The 16,333-nt window shown below is 34.9% G+C and overlaps 2 protein-coding genes across 2 annotated transcripts; both read right to left on the bottom strand.

Annotated features, from left to right (window-relative positions):
• Positions 1-1,939: 1,939 nt before the first annotated feature.
• On the bottom strand, positions 1,940-5,302 carry LOC146904355 (UDP-glycosyltransferase 83A1-like). Its single transcript, XM_085730404.1, has 2 exons — positions 4,785-5,302; positions 1,940-2,931 (listed from the first exon to the last, which is right to left on the bottom strand). The coding sequence occupies exons 1-2, from the start codon at positions 5,284-5,286 to the stop codon at positions 2,081-2,083; spliced, it is 1,353 nt and encodes a 450-aa protein (XP_085586530.1). The 5' UTR covers positions 5,287-5,302; the 3' UTR covers positions 1,940-2,080.
• A 2,480-nt stretch (positions 5,303-7,782) lies between these two features.
• LOC146904356 (UDP-glycosyltransferase 83A1-like) lies at positions 7,783-16,065 on the bottom strand. The gene is made up of 2 exons (XM_085730405.1): positions 15,507-16,065; positions 7,783-8,716 (listed from the first exon to the last, which is right to left on the bottom strand). Exons 1-2 carry the CDS (start codon positions 16,003-16,005, stop codon positions 7,869-7,871), a joined length of 1,347 nt encoding a protein of 448 aa, XP_085586531.1. The 5' UTR covers positions 16,006-16,065; the 3' UTR covers positions 7,783-7,868.
• Positions 16,066-16,333: the final 268 nt, after the last annotated feature.

Raw genomic sequence — 16,333 nt, forward strand, 5'->3', positions numbered from 1 at the left:
TATTATTTTCTAATTTGTCAACATTAGATGATAGGATTTTGTATAAGTTTGATAGTGACCGGAAAGATGTATTTCCTTATGCAGTGGGAATATGGTTGATGTAACACTATGAGAAAAATACTTCGTAGCTTTACCATTTACCATCTATTTACCTTGAGTTCTTTGCTTCCATTTTGTAGTCAATGGCAACCCAAATATATGCAACAATTGGTCAGGTTCGAGGCTTCTCATCAACTTACATCATCCATTTGTTGAGAAGTTTAAGACTTAGTAAGTTTGCATTATGATTTCACAATACAGTGTTAGAGAAATTTATTATTTCACAATCTGATTTGATTGTTTTTTGACCATGTTTCTTGAATTGTTGTCGTAACCTTAACACTTCTCAAGCTCAGAGTCAAAGCTTTAGTCAGAACTTAAGTCAGAGTTCGGCTTCTTCTCAACGTACTTCATACAACGATTTTTCTAATCTGTCTTAAGTTAGGCCAATTGCTGAATTTATAAACTTAGTCAAGGTCTGGTTTTTTTTTTTTATGCACAAACATGCTTTAAGTTTTTTTACGCACAAATTAAAAATACATATTGCATTATTCTTTATTTCATGTGCATAATTTGTGTTAGTATACATACTGCATCACTATTTGGAAAACAACTAAATTCAATCCTAACCAGTTTGGATGGTATTATGAGAGTTGCACCAAATGTTCGAAGACATCAATGTCAAATGGTGCTAGCTATAGATGCACATGCGGGAGTGATGCTTAATTTCCATTTGTTTCAACAATGTTAATTGGTCAACGGGGTACATATAATGCACATGCATGCATTTATCTAGACTTTATATGAAGATAATAGGAAGATAAATTAGAAGTCATGGTACATTTTCTTCAGCTTAAAATCAATTACGCTACCTTCATTTTATAAATTATATGTAACTATATTCGCATACATCTTATCCATGTTAATATGCATTAGACTAATATTACAGTTATTTCCCTGTTTAGCATTTCCCAAACGAGTTGTCAAGAACAATTCTGAAATAAAAGCACAAAACAATCACTCTCATTGATGACCAGACACAGAGAAAGTATAAGTGTCGCCTCATTACCGCTGAAAGATCAAGCTATGAAAAATACTTGGGTGGGCAGCGGTTCAATTTCTGCAGAGAACGTGTGATGGAAGAAGGTGGTAAGCTAATCTTTGATCTCGAAAAGTCACCAAAGAACTTCCACGTTCGAGTTGTTCCAAAGTAGATCTTTGCTGCTGAACTATTTGAACTTCTACTATTTTGGCGTCTCGCTTTGGACTGTAATCGTAAACTATCTTGACTTTAGAATGCCATTTGTTCTTTTCATTTTGTCTGATGTAAATATTGGCAAAAATCCCTTTTTGGTTAGTCTATGACTCTGGCAGTCTCTTTTATAAGCCTAACTATTATGTAACGTTAATCTGCACATTGTTGGTTCCTTCATTGGTTCCAATTAGAATCATGTTAATTATAATGTTGTTTTCCCAATCTCTTGAACAAAATACTACATGCTCTTCTCCTACAACAAATTTTTATAATGCTTTGGTAAATGTTTTAGAAATGTACATATAGCTGAGATTTGTGTAATATGCTTGCTTGATTTTCACATTTATGAACGGCAGCAATTTCTTAGAAAGATGCAGCTATTTCCCTTAATTCGCTCATTTCTCCTTTATAACAAAGTTTTTTAAAAATACAGTAAAAGTGATTTATTTAGAATATCCGAGTCTGTGCAATATTCATTAATTCATTCATTTTTTTTTTTTGAAACAATTTTTTTACAAGATACGTTATTCAACCCGTGCGAAGCACGAGTTTGTAACTAGTACCAACTTAAAATACTACATATCATCAACTTTGTGTCAAATCATGGGGATGGACATAATTTCATGATCTGTTAGCATCCATCTATGACGATTTCAAATTGTCACACTTTATTCACTTATTTTCTTACATTACTCATATATTTTTTATGATTTTGTTACAACTAGAATCAAAATGAAATGTGCTTAAAATGTACTAAAGCCACCAAACAAGTACTATAAAGCATTATTACATCGCCCAATTGATAAAGTTTTGGAGATTCTTTGAAGATTGACCATCTTCCTCTATGTTATTCAATGTTAACTCCTTTAGTTTCAATGATCTTTCTTTTATATCTTCATCTCCAAGCAATTGTTCCACCTTCTTCTTTATCTCTTCCTTTAGTACTAGCCCATTTTCATCCTTGTCTAATTCAAATCCAACCTTCCACACATCACAAATATATGACTTGTTCATAAATTGATCAGTTGCAAATGGCCAACACAAGAAAGGAATACCAGAATATACACCTTCTACAGTAGAATTCCAACCACAATGACTAATGAAACAAGCTATAGCAGGATGGTTCAATATCTTTTTCTGCGGTGCCCAGCTAACAATCTTGCCTTTAGTTCCAAGGAATTCATCAGGGTATGCATAGTTCACCTTGTTGTCATTACTCGGACGGACAATCCAAAGAAAAGGCTTGTTAAGGAGATCAAGTCCTGAGGCTAATTCTTTAAATTGGTTTTGGTCCATTACTGCCAAACTACCGAAGGAAACATATACGACAGATTGAGGCGGTTGCTTATCTAGCCAATCTAAGGAAGTCATGTCTTCTTGCCAGAATGAACTTTTGTTGCTGTCATTTTCCATCATCAATGGGCCAATTGGTAGGAACTTCGATGAGATGGAAAATGTTGCATGCTCTAAATCATAAGTTGTGTTGCAAAGCCACCATTGTCCTAACTTCATGGTCTGCATCTCTTGTGCAAGATGATCAAATACGATCTTGTCAAAGGTCCGCCATGGAACGTTTTTAGTGTCCAGCTTTGGCATATTTGGAGAGAGCTGAATTTCTTGATCTTTGGTATAAATTCCTGTAATAGATAAATTAAATCATTAGAACTCTGATATTTTTACTTTTACTACTAGTAATTAACTAAGAATCCAAGACAAGTAAGGTGGAGTTTAATAGGTAAATGTTAGTAGTTAATTCGTTATGGGAGAGAAAAATATTTATAGCAGGAACTGAATCCTAGATATCCTACAAAGAACTATTTTCACGTCTCAACGCATAAGATTGAGCTACTCCTTCTGAGACGAAGAACATTCGGTATTTTACAGTTGCAGTATGGTGGTGGAACAGAAAATTCATGAGCCAACATGTCACTTGGAAGCAAAAGGTGCATTGCGGTAGAGAAAGTTCAGCAGGGGCGACCTGAGAACACATGAGATGGGTAGCTTAGACACATGATAGTTTCATGTGGTCTCGGGTCGGCCCTGTAGAACATCTCTACCTTAATATATTTGCAGCATTGAATAATTTTGTATATCATGTAATGAATAATGCCGTTTTAAATCAATATATATAGCCTAAAACATGGTACTTGTGTAGGCTTTAGATGTACTACACCCAAGTACTTGTGAGAGTACCACATTGTACATTTGTACTTCCGATTTCAACCAAAATCAAACAAGGTTAATTAGTTGTACTACTTTGAGTCAAAATGTCAAAAAAGTTGTACTACAAGTTTCCGTTACCCACACGGCAATACAATTCAACAAATAATATCTCGTTAATTTCTTTGAAATGAAATATAATACTAAAAAGAATAAAATGTTTCTAACCACAATGGCTTTACTAAAAAGTAAAGTCGTTTTTTACATAATTAGTTAATCATATTTACTACGTTGATTCAAAACCTTAGTTCAATAAGTTGTGAGGACTAGCGTCATTCGTAAGTCTAACCCATAATCTTTAATTAATTAGTTAATTTAATATTGTAATTTGAGTTGCTAGAGCCTACAAAAAATAAATGCTCGTTAGTTGCAATTGTGCATCATAACAAATCAAGAATAAATAAATAAGGTATACTTCCTAAGAAAAAACTTGAGGAAAAAAATGTCAAGATCAATTGTCAATAATCAATATCTATACATTACTTACCTACGTTTTTTTACCAATGGAGATAATCTTGATGAGGGATACTTTGGTATTCTAAGCATGAATGTCAAAAGCAACTTCCTCATAAGCTACCCTACATTCAGTCCCCTGTTTGCTAAACCTAACCCCGTGGTTATTTTAATATTGTCATTTGACATACTAAATCTTATCTTATAAAAATAAAAATAAAATGTTGGCTTTGTGGTTGATTGGGAGAGTTAAGAATCAGCGTGGTCTAGTCTCGGTTAGATTTTCATCTCGAGCAAATACTAACAAATTAACGATTAACAGATTAATATTGAAATTCATTTAGGGTTGGCCTAGTTGTTAGTTTGGGACCTTGAAGTGTACTTCTCTCAAGATCTCGAGGTTGGCCTAGTTGTTAGTTTCTGACTTTAAATGACCCCCCACAAATGGACAGTGGGATTGGACACCTCAGATTAGTCGACTCTTGGGCCGGAAGTGAGTTTTAAAAAAATAAATAAAATACTAATAATAAAATTTTTCAGCTGAAGCAGTTTGTATATATGATTAAATGGGCCCCCACAAATGGACGGTGGTATTGGACACCTCAGATTAATCGGCTCTTGGGCCGGAACCGAGTTTTAAAAAAAATAAAAATAAAATACTAACATTGAAATTTTTCAGCTCTCCAAACTTTACCCAGATGTATAACAACACAACAGACAGATTTAATTTTTGGAAATAGTCAAAGTGGTGTACTAACAATGCATGAACAATAAGTTGTACCAATAAAACAAAACAAAAAAAATAACTCTTAATTACCTGCTGAATCAATTACTCCATCGTCAATTAGTTTAGGGATGCTATAACAATAAGCCAAAGAAGTTGCTGAGCCAGTCCAAAGAAAAACACCTTTAATTCCTAAGCTTTGTCCAACTTCCAAAGCCCATCCCATATTGAAGGTAACAATAATACAAGAAATCTTATTCTCAGCATGCAAAGCATTAACATCTTCTATGAGCTTAGGAAGCAAAGGAGGCATGTTTCTTTTGATTGAGAAAATAACTTTCCTTTGGTCACTTCTGTTGTCTTCATCCTCCAAACCATCTGGGAGAGTGACAAAGTTTATTGTTTCTTCATTTTTGAGGTTGTCTTTTCCAACAATAGAAATATTATTATTGTTGTTGGTTCTTTTGTGGCTGTATTCTGTGTTAAGGAAAGTGATCTTGCAGCCATGTTTGGTTAAAACATGACATAATTGCATGAGGGGATTTATATGACCTGGGATTGGGTATGGAATGACAAGAAAGTGAGGGATACCCATTTGATTGAAAATGGAAAATGCAAATGGCATGGATTGTTGCTAATTTATAGAGCAGGACAAAAGACTCACTTAAATAGTACAAGGGTTAGGTCTATTGCATTAGATTTCCACAACGTGCCAAATTAAACTAGAGTTTTTTTTTTTTTTTTTTTGAGGGATGCCAAACTAGAGTTATATTTAGTGAAATTCATATAAATTTGATATTAAATAATAGATTTGATCTAACCTTTACAAATAAAATCCTATTGTATTTGGTACAAACGACCTTATCATTGGATCCATAAATTATATTATATCTCATATCATATATCATATTTGTGCATGATGCAAAATTTGTCTGTCTTATTTTTAAAAGTTCAGAATTTGTTTTATTTAATGATCATATAATTGATCTAGATAATAAAATGTATTTGAAGTGAATGTATTAAAAATGTATAAAGTGAAATGTTTTGGAACGAGGTCCATTTCTCCACATTTTCTAAATAAAATAAAACTCAATGTCCCCATCAGCCATGATTATTTTATTTGTTGACTAGTCTAATAGGATACGTAGTCTCTGATGTCAGAACACACAATTTAGAATAAAGTTTTTTTTTTTTTGTTTTTTTTCCTCCGAGTCAAATACTATTATGACAACGAGAAACACATCTAAGGATCAAAATAATTGTTTTTCTCTATCTCTCTCTATATATTGTTAAGTAATTTAGTAATTAAAAATCAATTTTAAGATAAATAAGTGTTCGTATTTCACCTCTACAGGTATAATAGTATGTTCCTACCAATTAAGTTACATATTTCAATAATAGAATCTTTATTTAAGAATACTATAGTGACTTTGAATACACCCTTATTATTATTTTAAATTAAAAACATAGTGAAAAATATCTTTTTTTCTCTGGTTTAAGATAACCGATGACCGATCGACAACAGCGAAGAATTCATTTATAAATTCACAATTTTCTTTGCAATGGAGTTCCATTCTTGTCTTGTTTTGACTACGAAATCATTTTTTTAAATGTTTAAAGACTTTTTCTTATTTGACTGCATTTATCCTACAGAGATTTAAGATGTTTATGTATTTGTTCATAAGTCTTTACTCGAATTAGAAAAAATACTTAAATTATTAGGTTAGACTTCGTGATCGAAGTTTAAAAATATTTATTCCTTCATTTCGTGTGTATTAGTTTTCAATAACAATTGTCAATTCGTCTATTTCGTCTATCTATTAAAAACATTTATCATACTAAGGAGGTAGTCAAAAACAGTGAGAACATTCTTGTGCTTCCTAGGATAAGCTTGAACCATAAACTTCTAAAAAATGTAGTATTCAGCACAAATTCCAACTGAAGTGGATCTAATAATGATGTTTCTTTGATGAATAATAGCAAGACCAAGTCATGCATATTTGGTCGCTCCAATCATTCTTTAAGAAATCAAGCAAGGAAACAGCAGAAGAATTATCAGTTGTACAACCTATAATAGTTGCTAGCCAATCCCAAATTTGAGCAGAAAAGGGGCAGTAAAAGATGGTTAGATGTCTCAACATCATGTTGAAATAAACTAGATTTAGTAGCAACGATACACCCTTCATTTCACAGATTCTCATCTGTTAGAAGTCTATTATGGATGAACCTCCCCAAAATGAAAAAGCAATATGGAGGGATAAAATTTTGCCAAATGGTTATGGCGTAAATAACTGGATTAACATGTTGCTTCAGATGCAAGTAAGCTAGTTTGGAAGTCAGAACACCTTCATTGTTATGCATCCAAATCAGCTGATCATGGTGAGCATTTTTAGGTAATGTAATTCCTTTAAGTTTATCTGCAATATCAGTGAAACTATTAAGAATGAATAAAGGTACCCGATGCTCCCATAATTTATCATAGCATTTTGAGTAGAGATGAAATTTTTTTTATAGTATGAGGAATAGTTAACATCTGAGTAAGAAGAACTCCAATCCAGTTATCTGTCTAGAATATCTTGGCCATTACCTATAATCCAAATGGAGTTATCGATAACCTCCTGAATGTGATGCTTGATATCAGGCCATATAGAAGAGTTTATGTGGCGAGCAACGGGAACCATATTTCTGAGAAATTGTGCTCTATACTATACAGCTCAGGCATCATCGTAGCTAAGAATTTTCCAAGTAAGATTCAAAATAACAGAATTATTAATGATCCTAGAAGTTCTGATACCTAAACCACATTCTTCAATAGGTAAGCAGGGCATAGCCCATGAAACCGTACAAACCTTTTTAGTATAAATGTCATCACTCCAAAGAAAGTTTCTAAACCAACCATCAAGTTAATTTAAAAGATGAACAAGCCATAGATAAATGCTGAATGAGTAAATGAGCATACCATGGATTATTGATTTAATGAGTAAATTTTGTAGTGACAAACATGATTATCAAAGTGTTCCTGACAAAATAAAGGGAGTCTACTCGCACATTCTCATTGTCGACAAGATAAATTAGTGTAAAACCATAGAAATAGAAGAAAATATAAACTTAATTAGATTATTAATTCAAAAATTATACAAGAACAGTAACAAAAACCATACACCTATTGCATCATAATTACTTTGCCCAGTTGATGAAGTTTATGAGATTCTTTGAAGAGTGACCGTTTTCTCCTATGTTTTCCAATGTCAATTCCTTTAGTTTCAACGATCTTTCTTTAATGTCTTGATCTCCAAGCAATTGTTCCACCTTAATCCTTATCTCTCCCTTTGGTAGTAACCCATTTTCATCCTTGTCTAGTTCAAGTCCAACCTTCCACACATCACAAATATATGACTTGTTCATAAATTGATCACCGTGAAACGCCCAACACAAGAAAGGTACACCGCTATATACACCTTCTACGGTAGAATTCCAGCCGCAATGACTTATGAAACAAGCAATAGCAGGGTGGTTCAATATCTTCTTTTGAGGTGCCCAACCAACAATCTTGCCTTTAGTTCCAAGAAATTCATCAGGGTATGCATAGTTTACCTTGTTATCATTGCTCGGACGAACAACCCAAAGAAAAGGCTTGTCAAGAAGATCAAGTCCTAAAGCTAGTTCAATAAATTGGTTTTGGTCCATTACGGCCAAACTACCAAAGGAAACATATACGACGGATTGAGGTGGATGCTGATCGAGCCAATCTAAACATGTAGTGTCTTCTTGCCAGAATGAACTTGTGTTGTCTTCAATTGACATGAATGGACCAACTGGTAGAAACTTTTGTGATATGGAAAATGTTGCTTGCTCAAGATTATAAGTTGTGTTGCAAAGCCACCAATCTCCAAACTTCATGGCTTGCATCTCTTGTGAAATATAATCAAATAAGATCTTGTCATGTGCTCTCCATGGAAAGTTTGCAGTGTCTATCATAGGCATATTTGGAGAGAGTTGAATTTCTTGTTTTGTTGTTGGAATTCCTGCAATGGCAAAAGGAAATCATGAAAGCTCTCACATTTGTAGTGTCATTTTAGACAATAATATTGACAGAAAGAAAGATAATTCTTTGAACTTTTGATATAATAGATTTAGAATAACAGTATACCTCAACAGGACATCGAATATTTATTTTTATGACATACAACTAAAACGTACGCTTCTTTTGGTAAATTTAGTACACCAAACTTATGAGTAAATCACTAATTAAGAACACCAAATATGTACGAATCAACAGAATGAAACTTTATCAATAAATTGTTTCACATGCTAGAAACATAAATTTTCTGTTTCATCAACATTGAACTTTTTTAACTACCACATGTATTGAAGCTTGCTTAATAGTATTGCTCAAATATTTTATATTTTATATACTCCGTAAAGCTTGAATTAAACTTAGGAGAATCATGCCAAGTGACAACTATAACATATTTTTCCTTCAAAAAAAAAAAAAACTATAACATATTTATTCCTTAAAAAAACATTGTAACATGTTTATATTTTCTCGTGGAGTGTCGGGAACACTCATTATAACACTCTTTTTTAATTATTTACTATTTTATTGAATTAAATTTATGCAAGTCATATAATTTTATGTTGGTCCGTTTAAAAAATATCCCACTCAATGAAAACCCGAGACTGTCTTAAATAGGCAGCAAAGCACAAGAGGGTCTCGATTACCCAACTCATAGTCCCGCTCAGTCTTTCCTTTAGTTTTTTTATGGACAAAGTGATAGTGGGTGCGCGATTGGATCCGAGTCTATAAGTCATAAGAAAGCCTGTTCAAGCCATCTGTGTAAAATGAGATTGTCAAAGGTTGGGATAAGATAGAGGGGAAAATGATAGGTGGGTGCCATGGTCCCCCACAAATTGGATAACATCGTTTAAAGATTAAATTGGTGCAATTAGTAGACACGTTGTACTGAAAACTGTTAAATGTGGGGTATGTAATTAGGTTTGGAGATGACCTGGTGGGGAAATATCACACATTTTATAGTGGAAAGTGGCTTAAAGATTTTGCCCGACATGATTACTGAAAATTGCAACTTTGGTGGAACAACTCCTACTTTGGTCAGACGTATTTGAAAGTTTTTGAGTTTGAGTTGGACTGACAAAATTATCCATATTTGACGTGAAGGCAACAAAAGTGCAGATTGACTTGCTAATTTCAACATTTCGATGGATTTTCTATATTTTCATATTCTGGAGATCCCCTCCCCTAATGAGCTTCAGAGTCTTACGTTTGATGATATTTCTAGAGTTTGCATGCCTAAAAACGTTCGTTTAATTTCTTAGTTTTCTTTCTTTTTGAGCTTTGCCTGTTAAGAATGATCCTACCTCTTCATTCATTACTAGGAATTATAATACTGATAGTGGAGGACATAGTGGAGGATAAGGTACAACTATCAAGCAATTTATTATATCCATGACAGCTCATGGTATTATAGTGGAGGACATAGTGGACACTAGTTTAATAAGCACATTACATAGTGGACACTAGTTTAATAAACATATTATCATTCCCTCATGTATAAAATGATAGCATCTGTATACTCAAAATATCAATAATAACAGAAGCAATTATCTTCTTTTACATGGTACCAGAGCGTTGAACCTCTATAGCTCAAATACCTTTTTTTTTTCTCTCCATAGTTTCTATCATGGCAGAACATGATGAAACCTTAGAAACTCCCAAAGCCTCTACAAATAAGAGCCTTACCAACAAATATGATGATCCAAGCGATCCACTATATCTCCATCACTCAGACCAACCAGGTTTGGTTCTTGTGACTCAACAATTGTCACAGAGCAATTATCCTCTTTGGAGCCATGCCATGCTCATGGCTCTCACCATCAAGAACAAGGATGGATTTGTGGATGGATTCATAAAGAAGCCACCAACAACGTCTTCCAAGGAGTACAAGCAATGGATCCGCTGCAATCTACTTGTCAAGGGGTGGATTCTCAACACTATTTCACCTAACATTGCTCAAAGTGTAATGTATAATGATGATGCCTCCAAGATCTGGAGTGAATTGAAAGAACGTTTCTCTCATGCAAACAACGTGCATCTCTTCCACATTGAACAAGAGATTCACGAGTGCAATCAAGGAGACATGAGCATTGGTGATTACTACACCAAATTAAAGGGATTGTGGGATGCACGTGATGCTCTCAGTCCTCTTCCACTCAGTGATGGTAACATGTCAAAGAAATTGAAGGAGTATCAACAAACTCAACACACCATTCAGTTTCTGATGAAACTCAACCCGGTTTATGCTGCAGCTCGAGGACAAATTTTACTCATGGATCCATTGCCCCCCGTGAATAAGGTATTTTCTCTCATTATTCAAGATGAAAAACAACGTGACATTTCTTCACAAGTAACATCAGATGCAGTAGCTTTTGCTGTCAGAAATGAGCGACCAAATTCCAACAGGAATTATCAACCAAAGTATCCACACCTCAAATGTGATCGCTGCAACCTTGCTGGACACACCGCTGAAAATTGTCGCCAACATCTTAAATGTGATCATTGTGGCTACAAGGGTCATACCATTGACATTTGTCGCAAGCTCAAGCGAGAAAATGTTCAAGGGGATAAGAAAGGTTCATCATATTTCCTTTCTAGAGCTAATCATGTGAATTCCAAATCTGACAAAGCTGAGACAACTCCATCATACAACCTGACTGCAGATCAATACCATAATCTACTTGAACTCATTAATCGGACAAAATTGGTTAGTGTTGCCAACCAAGTGTCGACAATGAACAACCTTTCAGGTATCGCTCCTAAATCTCCCACATATGGTAAGAATATTAGATGGATATTTGATACAGGAGCCACTGATCACATGACTTGTTCGTCTCAATTCTTCACCACTAGCAGTCCTGTTACTAATCGTTATGTCTATTTACCCAATCATGCCCTTGCTCAAGTCACACATATAGGGACAATACATTTTTCTAAAAGCCTCATACTTTATAATGTGCTTTGTGTCCCTTCCTTTGAATTAAATTTAATATATGTGGCTAAATTAAATCAAACATCTTCCTGTCATGCAATTTTTACCAACAACCTTTGTTTTGTGCAGGACCACCATTCGGGGAAGACGATTGGGACGGGAATTGAGGAAGCTGGACTTTACTACTTAGATACGTCGAAGTTTGTTGGGTGTAGTTTGTTTGCTGCCATGGTAACTTCAACCAATCCTCATCTTTGGCACCAACGACTTGGTCACCCATCCAATAAAAGCATGCATGCAATCTCTTTGTGTTCTGAATTTGTAAAATTTCATTCTATCAATGATTGTTCCATTTGTCCACTTGCTAAACAAACTAGAAAACCATTTTCCACTAGTTTTATCAAGACAAAATCTTGTTTTGAGTTAATTCATGTTGATATTTGGGGTGGTTATCATGTTTCAACTTTGAAAGGGGCAAAATATTTCCTCACTATAGTAGATGATTTTTCTCGATGCACATGGGTTTATCTTTTACATACAAAATCTGAAGCTAGAAATCATTTACTTACATTTATAAATCTAGTTGAAACCCAATTTGAATCCCACATTAAAATCATTCGTAGTGACAATGGATTAGAATTCTCCATCCCAAACACATATCATGATAAAGGAATTATACATCAAACTAGTTGTGTCTCAACCCCACAACAGAATGGCATTGTTGAACGAAAACATCGTCATCTTCTTAATGTAGCTCGTGCCTTACTTTTCCAAGCCAACCTTCCTAAAACCTTCTGGGGTGACGCTATCCTTACTGCCGCTTACCTAATCAATCGCACCGCCACACCCATTCTTCAAGGCAAGACACCTTTTGAGATACTATTCCACAAACCACCGAATTATCACCACTTACGGGTTTTTGGTTGTCTATGCTTTGCCTCAACCCATCATCACAAACCATCAAAGTTTGACACACGTTCTGTTCGCTGTATTTTCCTCGGTTATCCTTTTGGTACCAAAGGTTATCGGGTATATGATCTAGCCACCGGGAAAATTTTTATTTCTCGAGATGTCATATTTCATGAGCACATATTTCCATATACTTCCGCTGCCACCCTGTCTAATCCTTTAACACATCAAGTTCCTATTGCCACTACTGTACCTCATGTTGCTATACCACCCTTTCCTTCCTCATCACCATTAGTATTGGATGACCAACAACAAACACCACCTATTGTGGTGCCCACAACAACACCTCCAGAAACAATCACTCCAGAAACAATCACTCCAGAAACGTACACTTCAGATGCCGCAACGTCCGATTCTGCAATCTTGACATTACCAGAAGCACCTCATAATACCCCACTTCCTGCTCCTATGCCTAAACGAACGATACAAGCACCCAGCTACCTTCAACAGTATCATGTAGAAGTGTCCTTGCCTACTCGTTCCTTACCATCGTCTCACTCGGTGTTGGATGCTCCTAAAGGTATTCCTCATCCCTTGTCTCATGTTCTTAATTATGATAGACTTTCTGCTGTCCATCGTGCTTTCACCACTTGCATATCAGCTGTCAAAGAACCTACCTCCTTTCACCAGGCAGTCAAGGATCCAAAGTGGCGTCTTGCTATGGACGAAGAACTTTCTACTCTCCATGATAACAACACTTGGTCTCTCCAAGATTTGCCTCCAAACAAGAATCCAGTGGGTTGCAAATGGATTTACAAAATCAAATTCAATCCAGATGGAACCGTTGAGCGCTACAAGGCTCGCTTAGTTGCAAAAGGGTACAGTCAGGTTGAAGGTTTTGATTATCGTGAAACATTTGCCCCAGTTGCAAAGCTTGTTACTGTTCGGTTACTACTTGCTGTTGCATCATCCATGAATTGGCATCTTCGACAATTAGATGTCAATAATGCTTTCCTCCATGGTGATCTCGAGGAAGAAGTATACATGTCATTACCTCCCGGTTACGGAAGAAAGGGGGAGACACGTGTTTGCAAGCTTCACAAGTCTTTGTATGGGCTAAAGCAAGCCTCACGTCAATGGTTTATCAAATTGTCCAAAGTACTCGCTCTTGCGGGTTTTGCACAATCAAAATCAGATCACTCCTTATTTGTTAGACGCCATGAAACTAACTTTACCGCTCTCCTTGTTTACGTCGATGACATAATTTTGGCAGGAAATAATCTCCAAGAAATCAAGAGAATTAAAGCTCATCTCATGGAGCAATTCAAGCTAAAGGATCTCGGTAACTTGAAATATTTTTTGGGCATAGAGGTATCTCGATCCAAACAAGGAATCGCACTTTCACAAAGAAAATATGCACTTGAAATCTTGGAGGACATGGGATATTTGGCAGTAAAGCCAGCCAATTCTCCAATGGAGCAGAATTTGTCTCTTAGCAAAACAGATGGTGATTTCATTGCTGAACCATCTTCTTACCGAAGGCTTGTTGGGAGATTAATCTATTTGACCATTACAAGGCCAGATTTGGTGTATCCTGTTCACATCCTCAGTCAATTCATGGACAAGCCTCGCATTCCACACTTAGAAGCTGCACAACGGATACTACGCTATATCAAGAAAACTCCTGGACAAGGCATTTTTTTTCCATCCACAAGTTCATTGCAGTTGAATGCTTATTGTGATGCAGATTGGGCTCGATGTCGAGACACACGCAGGTCAACTTCAGGTTATTGTGTTTTTATTGGAAATTCCTTAATTTCTTGGAAAACAAAGAAGCAAGTCACTGTATCCCTCTCAAGTGCAGAGGCGGAATATCGTTCCATGGCATCTGTTTGTTGTGAGATCACTTGGCTACGAAGTGTTCTATATGATCTTGGCATAGAGCATCGACAACCGGTTAAATTATTTTGTGATAATCAAGCCGCTCTACATATAGCCTCAAATCCGGTATTTCATGAACGGACAAAACACATAGAAATAGATTGTCACCTTGTTCGCGAAAAGGTTCAAGCCGGAGTAGTCAAAACTTACCATATTTCAACATCAGAACAGCCAGCAGATGTTTTCACTAAAGCATTAAGCGTTCCACAATTTTCCAACCTTATCAACAAGTTAGGAATGATCAATATCTATTCCAACTTGAGGGGGAGTGTTAAGAATCATGATCCTACCTCTTCATTCATTACTAGGAATTATAATACTGATAGTGGAGGACATAGTGGAGGATAAGGTACAACTATCAAGCAATTTATTATATCCATGACAGCTCATGGTATTATAGTGGAGGACATAGTGGACACTAGTTTAATAAGCACATTACATAGTGGACACTAGTTTAATAAACATATTATCATTCCCTCATGTATAAAATGATAGCATCTGTATACTCAAAATATCAATAATAACAGAAGCAATTATCTTCTTTTACATTGCCCTCTTTTGTTCCAAAAAAAAAAATTCATGGAATCTCAGGGATATAGATCATACTACTCTAGTTTATTCACTATATTGTAATAAAAACAACAATAGTTAACTTTTGAAAAGTTAAATTACTACATCCTAGCTATAAATTTCTATATTCACATATTAAACAATATCTTAAAAACACTAACATTTTTTTATAGTGGAGTATTCTTTAAACAACTATTTGCATTACAACTTATGGTATAACTATAGATTTACAAAAAAAAAAATAGATATTGATACAAAAACCAAAAAAAAAAAAAAATACTATGAATATTAAAAAGAAAGTTTTTACAAAAGTTGTTACAGATTGATTCTATAAATATCATTTATGCTTTAGTATTTATAATGTAACTTTGAAGTAAATAACTCTTACCTGCTGAATCCATAACTCCATCATCAATTAGTTTAGGGATGCTATAACAGTATGCCAAAGAAGTTGCTGATGCAGTCCAAAGAAGAACACCTTTAATTCCTAAACTGTGTCCAACTTCCAAAGCCCATCCCATATTGAAGGTAACAATAATACAAGAAATCTTATTTTCAGCATCCAAAGCATTAACATCTTCTATTAGCTTAGGAACCAAAGGAGGCATGTTTCTTCTAATTGAGAAAATGACTTTCCTTTGGTCACTTCTGTTGTCTTCATCTTCCAAACCATCTGGGAGTGTGACAAAGTTTATTGTTTCTTCATTTTTGAGGTTGTCTTTCTTAGAAATAGAAATATTGTTTTTGTTGGTTCTTTTGTTGCTAAATTCTGTGTTGAGAAAAGTGATTTTGCAGCCATGTTTGGATAAAAGATGAGATAATTGCATAAGAGGATTCACATGACCTGCTATTGGGTATGGAATAACAAGAAAATGAGGGACACCCATTTGCTTGAAAATTGATTTTCAGTCGATTGAATTAAGGGAATGGAATATACAAATGGGAGTGACCGTTATCTAGGGAAATATATTATACAAATTAGCAATAAAATACTCTTTAAAATCCAGTGAAACCTAAGTTAATTTGATGAATTGTGAGTAATTTCCAATGAAAAAAACTGGGGGAATTAGTCACTTTAGTCTTTGAATAAGAAATGAGTAGTCACTTTAGTCCCTGAATGCAGAGAAATTGCAAAACAGTCCCTGAATGTAGACTCTGTTGGTAAAGTGACTGACGGAGTCAACATTCAGGGATTAAATTAACTAACGGAGTCTT

The sequence above is a fragment of the Medicago sativa genome, chromosome 7, assembly GCF_051527215.1.
Source record: "Medicago sativa cultivar Bolivia chromosome 7, Bolivia_mono, whole genome shotgun sequence".
NCBI lineage: Eukaryota > Viridiplantae > Streptophyta > Magnoliopsida > Fabales > Fabaceae > Medicago > Medicago sativa.

What these genes read in the sequence shown, in the direction of transcription:
- LOC146904356 (XM_085730405.1), bottom strand. Translation starts at nt 16,005, where the DNA reads ATGGGTGTCCCTCATTTTCTTGTTATTCCATACCCAATAGCAGGTCAT. An exon ending in TGGAGTTATGGATTCAGCAG is followed by an intron (nt 8,717 to 15,506) that starts GTAAGAGTTATT and finishes TTGCCATTGCAG; the next exon opens with GAATTCCAACAACAAAACAA.
- LOC146904355 (XM_085730404.1), bottom strand. Translation starts at nt 5,286, where the DNA reads ATGGGTATCCCTCACTTTCTTGTCATTCCATACCCAATCCCAGGTCAT. An exon ending in TGGAGTAATTGATTCAGCAG is followed by an intron (nt 2,932 to 4,784) that starts GTAATTAAGAGT and finishes TATCTATTACAG; the next exon opens with GAATTTATACCAAAGATCAA.